The 16,875-nt window shown below is 46.0% G+C and overlaps 1 protein-coding gene across 3 annotated transcripts in view; it reads left to right on the forward strand.

Annotated features, from left to right (window-relative positions):
• Window positions 1–11,267: 11,267 nt before the first annotated feature.
• Window positions 11,268–16,875, forward strand: part of TFIP11 (tuftelin interacting protein 11) — a 35,189-nt gene continuing 29,581 nt past the window's right edge. Inside the window, exons 1-2 of one of the 3 annotated variants that reach the window (XM_089684622.1) lie at window positions 11,268–11,364; window positions 15,244–15,449. In XM_089684622.1, coding sequence (XP_089540748.1) covers window positions 15,250–15,449 — 200 coding nt within the window. In that variant the 5' untranslated portion in view covers window positions 11,268–11,364; window positions 15,244–15,249. Of the gene's footprint in view, window positions 11,419–15,243; window positions 15,450–16,875 lie in introns of all 3 variants that reach the window. The other 2 variants (XM_089684623.1, XM_089684624.1) reach the window with 2 other exon arrangements.

Below are 16,875 nucleotides of genomic sequence, written 5' to 3' on the forward strand. Positions count from 1 at the left end.
GGTTGCGAGGCATTTGCGGAGTGTTAATACCATTTAATTTCATTATAGGCGTCTGTGATGCGGTTGTAACGCTTGGCAAACGCCAATCAAACGCCTCAAAACCGCGCGGGCATTTGGGGAGTGTTTGAGGTGCATTAAAAATGCTTCCCAAACGCCTGTCAAATGCTATAGGGGCGTTTGGCAAGCGTTAGAAATAAAGTCAAGTGTGAACGAGCCCTTAGAGCGGTCATATTGATGGGATTCCGACTTGGTTGGAGCCGCACTGATTTCTAAAGTAATACATGCACTACTTTTGGTGCGATTTGCATAGACATCTGTGTCAGATGTCTTGCAAATCGCACCTGAAATTGGCATGTCACCTGATTTTGAAATCGTGCGACTTCACTGTAAGTCACACGATTACAAAGTCGGGTTTGATGTGACCGGGGTGTCTAGCCTTGACAATACAACCTGGAAGCTGATTGGCTTTTATACACAGCTGCATTAGATTTTGCACCCTCCAGCACTCTATATGCAGCACTCGCTATTTGACTCTGTGTCTATGAAACTCTTGGTATACTAAATTTCATTCATTAAGTCGCCGATCATCCAGATTTGCAAATCGCATGCCAAGTCGCACCCTATTGTCCTCAATTGGGCAGCACAGTGGCTAAAAGGTTCGCACTTCCGCCTGGCAGTACTCGGGTCGTTGGTTCAAATCCCAGTCACGGCACCACCTGCCTGGAGTTTGCATGTTCTCCCTGTGCCTGCGTCGGTTTCCTCCGGGTACTCCGGTTTCCTCTCACACTCCAAAGACATGCTGGTAGGTTAATTGGTTCCTGTCTAAATTGGTCCTTGTATATGAATGTGAGTTAGGGACTTTAGATTGTACGCCCCTTGAGGGTTAGGGACTGAAGTGTATGTACAATATATATGTAAAGTGCTGCGTAAATTGACGGCGCTATATAAGTACCTGAAATAAATAAATTACAGCGGTCATATCGGTGAGGTTCCAACTTGGTTAGAGCCGCACCGATTCCTAAAGTAGTACATGCACTACTTTTGGTGCGATTTTCCTAGACATGTATGTCAGATGTCTTGCAAATTGCACCTGAAAACACCACGTCACCCGACTTTGACATTATTATTATTATTATACAGTATTTATAAAGCGCCAATAGTTCGCTCAGCGCTGTACATTACAAAGGGGGACAGAACATGTGACAGAACAATAACAATACAATGCAAAACATGAGGGGATTGAGGGCCCTGCTCTTTGGAGCTTACAATCTAGGAGGGAGGGGATGGTGGCACAGGAGGAGATAGCTGTGGGGGATGGAGTGGTAGGAAGAGTGGAGGAGGTCGGCAAGTTAGCAGGGGGTGGGGTAGGCTTCCCTGAAGAGATGGGTTTTCAGGGTGCGCCTAAAGGAGAGGAGAGTAGGTGATAATCTGATGGGTTGGGGCAGGGAGTTCCAGAGGATGGGTGACACCCTGGAGAAGTCCTGGAGGCGGGCATGGGAGGAGGAGACCAGGGAACTAGAGAGAAGGAGGTCTTGTGAGGAGCGGAGTGTGCGTGCTGGGCGGTACTTGGATATTAGGTCAGTGATGTAGTTCGGGGCAGTGTGGTGGACAGCTTTGTACGTCAGTGTTAGGATTTTGAATTTGATCCGTTGCGTAATCGGAAGCCAGTGGAGGGATTGGCAGAGGGGGGTGGCGGAGATGGAGCGGTTGGAAAGGTGAATGAGTCTGGCAGCCGTATTCAGGATGGACTGAAGCGGGGATAGCCAGCGGCGAGGCAGGCCAGTGAGGAGGGAGTTGCGTGACTTCACTGTAAGTTGCACAATTTCAAAGTGGAGTTTGATGTGACCGAGGTGTTAGGGTCCAACATTCATCAGACACAATTCATTTCTGTTAGCATTTGTGACTTACCTTTCTCTCCATTGTTCAGACACGATTACCGTGCATAGAGGTCTCACAAATGTGACACTGCAGTGCTCCCAGCTGTGAGTTCAGGTTTTCACACTGCGGGAACAGGAGCAATAATTAGGAAAGATTACTTTCAGGCAGATTAAACTCACCTATGTTCAAAATCAACCTACAAATGGCATTTTATTTGCTTGTTAAGCATACTACCCAACTGTCTTGGATTTCCTAGGAAATACTTAAAGCAGTATTAAACCCAAAAGCAAATATTTATTATATTGCGGCTTACCAATTATTCCATGTAGTGTCTGCATTTGTTTTCTATTTTAGGCTTTCTTTCTTTTATTTTCACCTGATGATCCAGCCAGTAAGTGTGTTGTTTTTCAAAAGCACAAGCTGTCCTATAGATGTAGCAGTTTGGGGGGTTGAGACAAACCATTTAAAGGATAAGTTCACTTTTAGTAACATGGTATATCCATAATTAGGGTGTAGCATGTAACCTGTTACTAAAGTATCTCACTGCACCCCCCCCTTCTCCCTTGTGGCAACGGGCAGGGGATCTTCCCTTCACACCCGCAATATGAATACACAATATGAAAACAGCAGAGCTCCGTCCACCTCATTCATTCACAGTTTTCTTTTAATGGACTACAAGTAACATCTTCCATTGCAGCTGACGATTTGTTGTTCTCAATGAACTGCGAGGACGCTGGTGAGTGCTCTCGCAGCTCACTGATCTTCCTGGACTTTGATAGCTGTCTGTCTGTCATGAGGGTGGAATAGCGTAAGGGCCATTTACGCCACAAAAACGCACTGCAGATGCATTCCAGATGCATGTCTGCATGCAGTTCACACTGCTCCCACGCTCCCCCATTGTGACAGCTAGCAGGAGATCTTCTCCCCGTGATGTCACAATTTTTAAAAAACGTGGCCATGCGGGGCTCTGCCCTCCTGGCTGCGTCACTCATTCACAGTATTCTGTGAATGGGAAAACTACAAGTTCCAATAGCCTTTGCGGCGGTTGGCTTGTAGTTGTCAATGAACTACCATACAGTTGTTATGTGCTGCGGTAAATCATTGTTTCTTCCTGTCAGGGTACCTGCCTGCCTATACGAGGTACAAGCACACAGATACACTGACAGGTCTGCAGGAGTCCTGTATGGCACCCGCAATCTGCTGATCGCTGGTGAAATGCTTTCCAGGCTCCCAAAACAAAAGATAGTAAATGCAAATTTTTTTACCTGCACTAGCATTTTTTTGCTAAAAGGTGAATTCGTCCTTTAACTGCCAATTGCTCGGTTATGATGCAACTCTATACAGAAATTAAATTTATATCATTTTTTTCACACAAATAGAACTTTTAGGTTGGATTTAAAGGATAAGTTCACCTTTTAGAAAAAAATAATAAATGCACATTGTTTTGCAGGTAAAAAAATGCGCATGTATTATTTTTGTCTGCAGGAGCCTTGTACAAAATTTTGGAGACCTGCATGGCATCAGCGATTTATTAATTGCTGTTGCAATGCTTTACGCATTGCAACAGCAATTAATAAATCGCTGATGCCATGCAGGTCTCCAAAATTTTGAAAACAAATAATATTTCTTCAGAAATTTACAAAATGTATTCTCCTACATTTCTTTGGTAAAAAGTAACTCAAATCCGTGTATATCATTTAGTCCGTGTGGAAGTTATAGAGTCTACAAACTAGGGTACATACAGTACATTTGAAAATCGATAAATCCTGATGTACGGACAGCCAGTCTCATTTCTTAAAGCCCTAAAATGCCAGAACTGTACAAACACCCCACAAATGGCCCCTCTTTGGAATGTAGACAGTTCAAGGTATTTAGTAAGAGGCATGGCGAGTTTTTTGAAGTTTTTTTTTTACTTACTGTCACCAGTGCAGTACAGCAGCATCATGTGACTGGTGTGGGGGTAATCAGGGATACTGACAGTATGCGGTAGATTTACTAAAACTGGTTCACTCAGAATCTAGTGCAGCTTTGCATGGTAGCCAATCAGCTTCTAACCTCAGCTTGTTCAGTTAAGCTTTGGCAATAAAACCTGGAAGCTGATTGGTTTCTATGCAGAAATGCATCTAATTTTGTACTCTCCAGCTTTAGTAAATAAACTCCTATGTGACAGGTGACAAAAAAGAAAAAAATGTAATTAAAATTTTAAAACATTTTTCACATTGTCATCAGAGACGTTTAGTGTCACTGTACTGCTATGGGGAGGTGATTAGGGATTTTTTTTTTTACCCTGTGATTGCTTATAACAGTGATCACTATTATAAGCAATATTTTGAACTGAATGGCTTTCATTCACAGCCTCTGCTCCCATCACCCTGAACCCTCTGGCAGCAGCTGCAATCCACAGAACTTCTCCATTCCTCTTCTTCCCAAATCCAGCCTCCCCTTTTCCTGTGCCCTCTGGAACCCCTGTTCTGTCTGTAACAAATCACCTCCCTCCACGACCTCTTTATCACAAATTCCTTTAACTTACTTGCCATTACCGAAACTTAGCTTCACGATTCTGATACTGCTTCCCCTGCTTCCCTTTCCCATGGTGGCCTTCTCTGGACTCAATCTCCCAGAAACAGTGGATGGAAGGGAGGTGGAGTAGGAATCCTCCTTGCCCCACAGAGCACCTATCAGGTACTTCACCCACCTCCCTCTCTGACACTCTCCTATTTGAGGCATATTGTATATATCTATTCTTTCCTGTTTCTCTAAGAATTGCTGTGATCTACCGGCCCCCTGGACCGGTATCTACCTTCCTTGATGACTTCTCTCCCTGGCTACACTTCTTTCTCTCTTCTGAAATCTCCACAATCATTCTTGGCAACTTCAACATCCCTTTTAATGCTAACACTCCCGCTACTTCTAAACCTCTTAATCTAGCCCAGGGGTGGGCAAACTTTTTGACTTGAGGGCCGCAATGGGTTCATATATTGGACCCGGGGGCCGGACCAAGAGTAGATGAATGATGTGTATGTGTCATCCATAGTAAGTATAGTAATATTCCCCCATAGTAAGCATAGTAATTCATCCCCCATATAGTAATTCATCCCCCATAGTAATTCATCCCCCATATAGTAATTCATCCCCCATAGTAATTCATCCCCCATATAGTAATTCATCCCCCATAGTAATTCATCCCCCATATAGTAATTCATCCCCCATAGTAATTCATCCCCCATAGTAATTCATCCCCCATATAGTAATTCATCCCCCCTATAAATTCATCCCCTATATTAAATCCCCAAGTCCCCCCTGTGTCAATTTACTTACCTTTGCTCCGCGCGTTCCTCTCGCCGTGTTCCCGCGCCGTTCCGGTCTTCAGGGCGGACTGTGAGAGGAGCCTAGCTCCCCTCACGTTCGTCACGCTGCCCCGCCTACACACATCCTGACAGCCATCCTGACAGTATCACGCTCCGCGGGCCGGATTAAAAGGTCCGCCGGACCGTATACGGCCCGCGGGCCGTAGTTTGCCCATTGCTGATCTAGCCTCTTCTTTAGGCCTGAAGCAATAGATACAGGCTTGTACTCACTCCAATGGCAACACCCTTGACCTTGTATTCTCCTATCTATGCACTCCGCACAATCTCTTCAACAATCCTCTCCCGCTCTCTGATCACCTCCTTATTAGCTTCACTCTCCCTGTCTCCCACCTCCTCTCCCTCCAACCACCGAACAATTACCTGTAGAAACCTTCGCCACTTCAACCCTTCTCTTCTACTGACCACCTCTGTGACAAAATATCATCCCTGTTCTGCCCAGATCTAGCCACTTCTGTCTACAATGGTTCACTGTCATCCTCACTAGGCAAGCTCGCCCCGCTCACTACATACACAGTCAGGCCCCGACCCCTACAATCTTGGCAAACAGATGACACCAGAAGTCTCAAAAAACATAGGCATCTGTGGCATAAGACTAAGTCTCACAAAGACTTCAACCAATATAAATCTGCCCTCCAGAAATACTATTCCTGCCTCCACACTGCCAAGCAGACCTATTTCATTACTCTCATTACCACCTTCTCATCCAATCCCCGTCATCTCTTCTCTACCTTCAACTCTCTTCTTCATCCTCCACTACCTCCACCCTTTAACTCACTCACTGTCCAGGAGATCGCCAATCACTTAAAAAAAAAAATCGATACAATTTGTGAGGAGATCTCCGATGTGCAGATACCGCCCCTACTTAACACTCCACATTCACAGGGACAATCACTACTTCCCACATTCAACCCCACTACTATAGACGAGGTTGCTGAACTTTTTTCTAAAGTCCACCTAATCACGTGCTCCCTGCACCCTGTGCCGTTGCAAATGCTAAGGTCACCCTCTGGCTCTGTTCTACAGTCTCTCACATCTTCAATCTCTCCCTCTCTTCTGGCATCTTCCCCAATTCTCTAAAACATGCACTAGTCACCCCCATACTTAAAAAGCCCTCACTAGACCCCACCAATCTTAACAACCTTGAACGGTGAGCTGAGCAACCACCTCACTGAGAATAACCTTCTTAATCCCCTTCAGTCTGGATTTCACTCTCAGCACTCCATGGAAACTGCTCTCCTCAAACTTACAAACGATCTACTAATGGCTAAAACCAATGGACACTATTCTGTACTCCTACTCCTGGACCTCTCTGCTGCCTCTGACACAGTGGACCACTCCCTCCTCCTCAAAAAACTTTACTTCTTTGGTCTCTGTGACTGTGCTTGTCGCTGGTTCTCATCCTACCTAACCAACCACACCTTAAGTGTCACTTACAATTCTACTTCCTCTTCCTTTCTCCATTGGCGGTCTCCAAGGTTCTGTTCTGGGACCCCTCCTATTCTCAATCTGCACCTCCTCTCTGGGTCAACTTCTTACCACCCATGGTTTTCAATACCATTTCTATGCTGATCTATCTTTCTACCCCTCAGTTCACTCCATCAGTCTCCTCATGCATCACTAACCTACTAACAGACATATCAGACTAGATGTCACACCACTTCCTGAAAACCAATTTATCCTAAACTGAGCTCATATTTCCTCCCCTACGTGCCCATTCCACTGAATTCTCTGTCAAAATCAACGGCTCAACCATCAACCCGTCCCCACATACCAGGGTACTAGGTGTAATCCTGGACTCTGAACTATCCTTTCAGCCCCACATCCAATCGCTGTCCAAATCATGCTGCCTCCGCAACATCTTCAAGATATGTCCCTTCCTAACTAAAGACTGTTGTAATTCCTACACCGTTCACCTGATTTGGATGTAAATACCCTCAAATTAAAGCTGACAGTCTGCAGTTAAAGCACATCTTGTTAGTTTTATTTCAAATCCATTGTGGTGGTGTATAGAGCCAAAAATGTTAGAATTGTGTCAATGTCCCAATATTTATGGACCTGACTGTATATAGAACTGCCAACATTGGTGTCGGTGGACACAATGATAACCCCAACATCGGTTCAGTGAACGCAAAAATAACCCTGTACCGGTGGGCGTGTGTAGAGTTATTCTTTAGAGACTCCATCTTGTCTCTGTTATATGCGTAGAGCCCCCTTTTATCCAGCTGCTTTCTCACGGGAATACGCAGAATGTTTCATAGCTTTCTAGACACATAGCCAATGCTGGCCATGAGTGTCTACTAAGGCACAGAACTGTGGTTTTCATTCAACTGACATGTGTTTATCTCCTGACTGAACTAAAGTTGTTGTAAATTACTGAATAAATGAGAACTTTCTTTATATTTTATATAACAATATACAGCAGACTGCTTCCAACTTGATCAACTGCTGGCATCAGTGCCAATGGATGCAATAAAAAACCCCAACACTGGTGTCAGTGGATGCAATAAGGATAAAAAAAAACAACCCAGCATTAGTGGATGCAATAAAAACTGCCAGCATAACTGGATGCAATAAAAACTGCCAGCATCAGTGTCAGAGGACACAGTAAAAATCGCCAGCATCAGTGAACGCAATAAAAACATCCAGCATCAGCGGACACAATAAAAACCGCCAGCATCAATGTCTGTGGACGCAATAAAAATCAACAGAATGACAATCACTGGATGCAAAAAAAACCTACCAGCATCAGTGTCAGCAGATGCAATAAAAACCACCAGCATCTGTATCAGTAGATGCAATAAAAACCACCAGCATCTGTATCAGTAGATGCAATAAAAACCACCAGCATCAGTGTCAGCAGACGCAATAAAAACCACCAGCATCAGTGTCAGCAGACGCAATAAAAACCACCAGCATCAGTGTCAGCAGACGCAATAAAAACCACCAGCATCAGTGTCAGCAGACGCAATAAAAACCACCAGCATCAGTGTCAGCAGACGCAATAAAAACCATCAGCATCAGTGTCCGCAGATGCAATAAAAACCATCAGCATCAGTGTCCACGGACGCAATAAAAACCACCAGCATCAGTGTACGCGGACACAATAAAAACCACCAGCATCAGTGCCCATGGACGCAATTAAAACCACCGGCATTGGTGTCTGCAGACGCAATAAAAACCATCAGCATCGGTGTCAGCTGACGCAATAGAAACCACCAGCATCTGTGTCAGCGGACGCAATAAAAACCACCAACATCGGTGTCAGCGGACGCAAAAAAACCCCACCAGCATCTGTGCCAGTGGACGCAATAAACACCATCAGCATCAGTGTCCACAGACATTAAAAAACCCACCAGCATGGATGTCTGTGGACTTAATAAAAACCACCAGCTTCGGTGTCCACAGACACAATAAAAAATAACAGCATCAGTGTCTGCGGACGCAATAAAAACCGCCAGCATCAGTTGCCAGCGAATGCAATAAAAACCGCAAGATTCAGTGTCAGTGGATGTAGTAAAAACTGCCAGAATCAGTGGATACAAAAATGATCCGTGATATCAGAAAAGTCATGACTGAGAATCTCCTCCCACCAGGGTGGAGTGGCTGACCGGGGGGGGGGGTGCTGAAAGCCACAGAGAGGACATAGAGAACTTGGTTGGCTCCTCAATTATTGGTGGTGAGAGCCCTGAGAAGAGTGGAGGTGCAGAGTCTGAGATACTGCCTTGTCTTCACCAGACTTCCTATTGGACGAGATGTTGGGCTCCAAGCGGTATCCAGGCTGCGGTCCTCTAGCTCATCCAATCAGGCTGCAATGGAGGGCAGGTGAGACTCTCTTTCAGTCCTGGGGCACTAGTGGTCTCAGCGAGGGAAAAAATAACCGCCAACATGGGTGACAGTGAAAGGAAACCCAACCCTCCCACCTCCAACAATGTCGGCATTGGTCAGTCAACATATCATGGCTGACGTTAAAGCGGAACTTCTCCTAGAAGTGGAAACATATTTTTTGGGGAGAAGCAGGTCATAGGTCCCAGAAGGCAGCAGGGACAATTAAAAAAGCACATGTGCAGCAGGGAACCGGGTGTGAAGCTGCAAGGAGTCAGAGCTTGTTTTCCTTGTGCCGGTGTTGGGGACCTAAACACAGTGAAGAACCAACCCAGCCAAAGATATCACTAAGTATCCGGAAGTCAGCAGCTGATGGACTTGTATGGAGGATTTGTGTGCAGGACTTGTATGGAGGATTTGTGTGCAGGACTTGTATGGAGGATTTGTGTGCAGGACTTGTATGGAGGATTTGTGTGCAGGACTTGTATGGAGGATTTGTGTGCAGGACTTGTATGGAGGATTTGTACGCAGGACATGTATGGAGGATTTGTGTGCAGGACTTGTATGGAGGATTTGTGTGGAAGACGTGTATGGAGAACTTGTAGGAAAGACTTGTATGGAGGACCTGTAGGGAAGTCTTGTGTGCAGGACTTGTATGGAGGATTTGTGTGGAGGACTTGTATGGGGAACTTGTAGGGAAGAGTTGTATGGAGGACCTGTAGGGAAGAGTTGTATGGAGGACCTGTAGGGAAGAGTTGTATGGAGGACTTGTAGGGAAGTCTTGTGTGGAGGACTTGTATGGAGAACTTGTAGGGAAGAGTTGTATGGAGGACCTGTAGGGAAGAGTTGTATGGAGGACTTGTATGGGGAACTTGTAGGGAAGAGTTGTATGGAGGACTTGTAGGGAAGTCTTGTGTGGAGGACTTGTATGGAGGACCTGTAGGGAAGAGTTGTATGGAGGACCTGTAGGGAAGAGTTGTATGGAGGACCTGTAGGGAAGAGTTGTATGGAGGACCTGTAGGGAAGAGTTGTATGGGGAACTTGTAGGGAAGAGTTGTATGGAGGACTTGTGTGGAGCTCTTGTAGGGAAGTCTTGTAAACTTCCATCTTTGTATGGAGACTGAAGATGGTGATTACCGGCGGCTTTATATCATTCAGCTCCTCTGTCAGCCCCGGTTATCACGTAGCTGTCCGGGGGGGGTGCTGAAAGCCACAGAGAGGACATAGAGAACTTGGTTGGCTCCTCAATTATTGGTGGTGAGAGCCCTGAGAAGAGTGGAGGTGCAGAGTCTGAGATACTGCCTTGTCTTCACCAGACTTCCTATTGGACGAGATGTTGGGCTCCAAGCGGTATCCAGGCTGCGGTCCTCTAGCTCATCCAATCAGGCTGCAATGGAGGGCAGGTGAGACTCTCTTGCAGTCCTGGGGCACTAGTGGTCTCAGCGAGGGAAAAAATAACCGCCAACATGGGTGACAGTGAAAGGAAACCCAACCCTCCCACCTCCAACAATGTCGGCATTGGTCAGTCAACATATCATGGCTGACGTTAAAGCGGAACTTCTCCTAGAAGTGGAAACTTATTTTTTGGGGAGAAGCAGGTCATAGGTCCCAGAAGGCAGCAGGGACAATTAAAAAAGCACATGTGCAGCGGGGAACCGGGTGTGAAGCCGCAAGGAGTCAGAGCTTGTTTTCCTTGTGCCGGTGTTGGGGACCTAAACACAGTGAAGAACCAACCCAGCCAAAGATATCACTAAGTATCCGGAAGTCAGCAGCTGATGGACTTGTATGGAGGATTTGTGTGCAGGACTTGTATGGAGGATTTGTACGCAGGACTTGTATGGAGGATTTGTGTGCAGGACTTGTATGGAGGATTTGTACGCAGGACTTGTATGGAGGATTTGTAGGGAAGAGTTGTATGGAGGACTTGTAGGGAAGTCTTGTATGGGGAACTTGTAGGGAAGACTTGTATGGAGGATTTGTGTGGGGAACTTGTGTGGAGCTCTTGTAGGGAAGTCTTGTAAACTTCCATCTTTGTATGGAGACTGAAGATGGTGATTACCGGCGGCTTTATATCATTCAGCTCCTCTGTCAGCCCCGGTTATCACGTAGCTGTCCGGGGAAAGTCGCGGACAAACTGTTCCGCTCTGTGGGAGTGACTACAACTTCCAGAATGCAGCGCTCCGTAGTAGGCGGAGACTCCCTGTCGCAGACTCTGACATCATGTCCGGTGTCGTGGCTTCAGTTCCGGTTCGGGGAGGAGCGGCGTGTGAGTGAGTTACGCTCATAAGGATTACAGGTAGCGGGCCGGGTGTTCAGCTCTAATCCTCAGACTCACTGCAGCCCGCCGACGGTATGCGGGGGTCATTTCCTGCTACCTGCAGAGTGCTGAGATGTGAGGGGGGAGATCAGTGTGCTGCCCCTTGTTTCCGCCTCTCCATGGTGTGCCCCCCATAGGAAGCTGTGTGCTATGGGGGGCAGACATGGCAGTGCACTCCCATGCCGGGCTGTGTGCATCCATTGACACGCACAGCGCAGCTCCTCCCTTCTGCATTGGACTTGATTGACAACTGTAGGAGCCAATGATTGCCAGTGCTGCCCCTGTGAGTGGTCAGAGTGGAGATCTCCTGCAGGTGGGCACAGTGCTGGACTGAGAGAGGAAACAGGTAAATCCAAGCTATACCAGGCTCCAGCAATGCGGGGTCCCTCTGCTCCCCACCCAGCCATTGACGTCTTTGTTTGGCCAGCTTCTGCGTCTCGATCTCTGGCCGCTGTCATTGGCCGGGCGGGGATGATGTCACTCCCACACAGGAGTTCAGTCAGATTCGGCAATTTGTGCAGTGAGGTGTGCATGCGTGGGTCAGTGTACAGGACGCACACACAGCTAAGGAACTTGAATGCAGAAGTGACAAAGCATGTCTGTCCTGCAATAAAATGCCAACAACAGTAAAATCAGTCTGTATATGCAGCAAAGCATGCTTGTTATACTCAGTGTGGAACCTGAGGGGTTAATCCTCCACATTGTGTAGAAAAGGCTGTTTGATCCTGTCTTCTCTGATCCTCCCCTTTTTCTACTGTCCACAAACTAACTGCTGATAGTACAGAGCACTAGGAGTCACTCTGCACATGCTCAGTTTGGTATGCATTGCTAGAGGTTTTTTCTTCTTGGGGAGGGTGCATGTGATCAGCACAGGGCCGATCAGCACTGTCCAGACAGAAGTCAGGGGTTATGCAGCCTCATAGGACAATCGGGGGAGACCAGATATGACTGCAGGGTCTGGGGAGACCAGATATAGTGAATGCAGGGTCCGGGGAGAGCGGATATAGTGAATGCAGGGTCCGGGGAGACCAGATATAGTGAATGCAGGGTCCTGGGAGACGAGATATAGTGAATGCAGGGTCCGGGGGGAGACCGGATATGGTGAATGCAGGGTCCGGGGAGACCGGATATGGTGAATGCAGGGTCCGGGGAGACCGGATATGGTGAATGCAGGGTCCGGGGAGACCGGATATGGTGAATGCAGGGTCCGGGGAGAGCAGATATAGTGAATGCAGGGTCCGGGGAGACCAGATATAGTGAATGCAGGGACCGGGGAGACCAGATATAGTGAATGCGGGGTCCTGGGAGACCAGATATAGTGATTGCGGGGTCCGGGGAGACCAGATATAGTGATTGCGGGGTCCGGGGAGACCAGATATAATGAATGCGGGGTGCGGGGAGACCCGATATAGTGAATGCGGGGTCCGGGGAGAGCGGTTATAGTGAATGCGGGGTCCGGGGAGAGCGGTTATAGTGAATGCGGGGTCCGGGGAGAGCGGATATAGTGAATGCAGGGTCCTGGGAGACCAGATATAGTGCATGCAGGGTCCGGGGAGACCAGATATAGTGAATGCAGGGTCCGGGGTTTAGTAACACTTTAACCTGTTCCCAACCACGCTACAGAGCGGTCAGCTAGTTCTAGGAGGGTATCCATGGAAGTCCTCCCAGAACCGTGCCCGATCTGCAATCGCTGTGTCTTTTGAACACAGTTGATCACGTGGCTACAGAACGGGTCAGTCACAGCTGCTTTTACCATGTGACCAGCTGTGTCCACTCACAGCTGATCACTGGGTAAATAGGAAATGCCGGTTATTGTAAACGGCATTTCGCAGAAGGACATCTACACTGATCGTCAGTGTCCTGGTGATCAGTGTAGCTCCATCAGTGCGGCCAGTAGTGCCCCCTATCAGTGCAGCCTCATCAGTGCCCCCTATCAGTGCAGCCTCATCAGTGCCCCCTATCAGTGCAGCCTCATCAGTGCCCCCTATCAGTGCCCATCAGTGAAGGAGAAAAATTACTTATTTACAAAACTTTATAACAGAAACCAAGAAAATTTTTTTTTTTCAAATTTTTTGTCTTTTTTTTTAGTTTGTTTAGCAAAAAATAAAAATCCCAGTGCTGATCAAATACCACCAAAAGAAAGCTCTATTTGTCTCCAAAAAATTATAAAAAGTTAGTTTGGGTACAATGTTGCATGACCGTGCAATTGTCATTCAAAGAATGAGAGCGCTGAAAATTGTCCTGGGCAGGAAGGGGGTAAAAGTGCTCGGTAGGCGAGGGGTTACAATTCCTGCCTGTTCACCATTTATTGATTTATTTTTTAACCTAAAGTTCCACTTTTAAGTATTTAGTGAGTTATACTTACCTGAGCCCAATCTCAATCCAGCACTGCTGTGCCTGAGGTCAGCTGCTCTCTCCTTCCTCACTGGATATGGAGGCAGCAACGGAGGGGAAGAGAGAGAGGCATAGGCTCCTGCTGCTGTCAATCACAGCCTATGAGGTGGGGGTCGGTGCTGAGCTGCACTGTGTGTTTGTCAGTGGACTCAAAGAACACCACCCGCGGACTTCCGCTGTCATTTATAAACAGTGGAAGTTTGTCAGCAGGTCCCAGTCAATGAATCACAGCCGGGAACTGCTTATCAGCCGTGTCCAATCACAGCCCAGAGCCTTGTGTTGATAACCAACACAGTACTTTGTACACAGGAAACACTCTTTTTGTTTCTTCTCCCTGCAAAACGAAGAGAAGGAACATGGATACCTTTAGTCAAAAGCAGAACACTTGTTAGGCACACTTAACCCCTTGATTGTCCTGCGATGTTAACCCCTTTTCAGCCAATGTCATCAGTACAGTGAAGGTGTATAGTGTTAGCACTGATCACTGTATTAGTGTCACTAGTGATGTCAGGGTTAGTTCCCACTCAGTGTCAGCCCGCAGCACTATCACAGTCACACTATTAGTCACTCATCACCACTATTGCTAGCGTAAAAAAAAAAAAAAATAATCCTGTGTGTGTATATATGTGTGTGGGTATATATATATATATATATATATATATACACACACACACACACCCCCCATAGTTTGTAGGCGCTATAACCTTCACACAAACCAATCAATATACACTTCTTGGGGTATTCTTTTTTAACCAAAGGCATGTAGAAGAATACATTTTGGCCTAAATCGATGAGGAAATTTGATTTTTTTCAAATTTTTTATTGGATATGTTTTTTAACAGAATATAAAAAATATAGGGGTGTTTTTTGGCCTTTTTTCGTATATATATATATATATATATAAATTAAAAACCCAGTGGGGATCAAATATCACCAAATTAAAGCTCCATTTGTGTTAAAAAAAAAAAAAAAAAGATATACATTTTTATTGATTACAGTGTTGCATGACTACACAATTACCAGTTAAAGTAGCGCAGTGCTAAATAGCAAAAAATGGCCTGGTCATGAAGGGGGTAAAACCTTCCAGAGCGCAAGTGGTTCACCTACCAGGATGTCATTGGAGAGTGTAAGGAAGCCCACGCAGACACAGGGAGAACATGCAATCTCCAGGCAGGTAGTGCCAAGGCTGAGATTTGAACCAACAACCCTGGTACTGTCAGGTGGAAGTGTTAACCAATTAGCCACTGTGATGCTACATGGGCACTTGCCGGTGGGGAGCAGCCAGGAGCACCGGCGGGGGACCCGAGAAGAGGAGGATCGGGGCTGCTCTGTGCAAAATCATTACACAGAGCAGGTAAGTATGACATGTTTATTTTATAAAAAAAATTATATTTACAATCACTTTAACATACAAGAAATGTTTTGACTTTAGAACCACTTTTAATGGTTTATGATGTTTTTAAGGTCACCATGTCTATGTCACATCTTTACGGCAAAGATGAGGACAGCGATGGGGTGGAGATGGAGAAATTTGAAATCACTGACTGGGACATACAGAATGAATTCAACCCCAACCGGCGGAAACATTGGCAGACCAAAGAGGAGGCCACCTATGGAATATGGGCGGAGCACGACTCTGATGATGAGAGGCCCAGCTTTGGTGGGAAGAAGTAAGTTTGCAGAAGTGGGAGATATTCCAGGTTATTTGTATTTTTCTTGGGGGGGGGGGTGATTACAGCACCAAACAAATCAGCTACCTGTAATAGTGTGTGTCTTCCATCATTCAGACTGCTATGTCATATTAAAATCTTTCCTTTATGTGCCAGATACTGCCTAGAGAACTGGCCTACTGGTGCCTCAGGAGTTACAGCAGCAGCTGCAAGTATGAAGGACTTGTATTGCTTGCCGACTCCTTCATTATTCACAGAATTCATACTGTCGTCGTCCTACAATGTAATGCATGCTGTGAATGGGCAGATGAGATCCCGTCATTCATCTTCTCCTCTCCATTGACAAAACACATTGCATTGTGGGACAACCATGCTATGAGTTCTGTGAATGGCGGAAGGGGCAGGAAGCGGCTGACATCCTTCATCCCTGTAGCTGCTGCTGTTAACCTCTGAAGCACCAGAAGCTTAGCAGTACCTGACAGGACGAAGGAAGGCTTTTTGGGATACACAACATCACAGGTAACTGTGTTTGGTGCTGTAACCTCCTGAAAATCAGTAAACTTCAACTTTAAAGTAGAAACCCAGCCAAAACTTAGTTTTGGATATACAGAGTGAGAACAGGTTAGAACCTCCATCACATATTTTTCTGGGTACATTCTCCCTCAGGTCCTCAGTGCCAGCCAGTGCAATCAGCACTGCAGAACATCCACAGAGATAAATTCAATTACAGGAGAAGCTCACAATACCAAACGAAGTCGCCACTCATGGCCCATAATCCATTAGTCTCTGCAGATGTTGGCCGATGAAGCCTGTCAATGCTCCACATGTGAAATAAACAAGCTGGCAGCACTGCAATGGTCACGTCACTTTATTGTTCCAGATGAAGATCACAAGGCAGTCTGCCCAGACCAAGCCTCACTCTTGTCATACTTATGATTTTGGTCCTGTAACAATAAAGTCTGATGCTATTGACGTGTGGCTATTATACAGGTGACATTACCTGTGGAGTGTACTGTTTGCATTAGTTTGAGTTGCCCATTAAACCTAGGACTCATTCATACTAGAACGCATGGTAGCACGCTGTAGATGTTTGTCAACATTTAAAGATATTTGCACACCAGCGCTAGTATGACAATAGCTGTGCTACTCTGCTAAAAGCACAGCATGTATATATAATGAGCAAACATGGATTTTCATATACATAAATTATACAAATTGAACATAATTATTCATGCGTTAATACATGCATAAAATTATATTAATAAATTGTACACTATGATTGGCTATCGCAGTGGTCACATGATCGGGAGACAGCCTTCATATCTGCCAGCACACCACAGATAATTAACAGTGTTCTCCGAAAAGCTTTTTTTCATTGAAGAATGATCACATCACAGAAAGAAAGGCACAATGTTTTGGAGCCGCG

Source organism: Staurois parvus, unplaced genomic scaffold, assembly GCF_062004578.1.
Source record: "Staurois parvus isolate SC_StPar_1 unplaced genomic scaffold, SC_StPar_1.0 ptg000350l, whole genome shotgun sequence".
NCBI lineage: Eukaryota > Metazoa > Chordata > Amphibia > Anura > Ranidae > Staurois > Staurois parvus.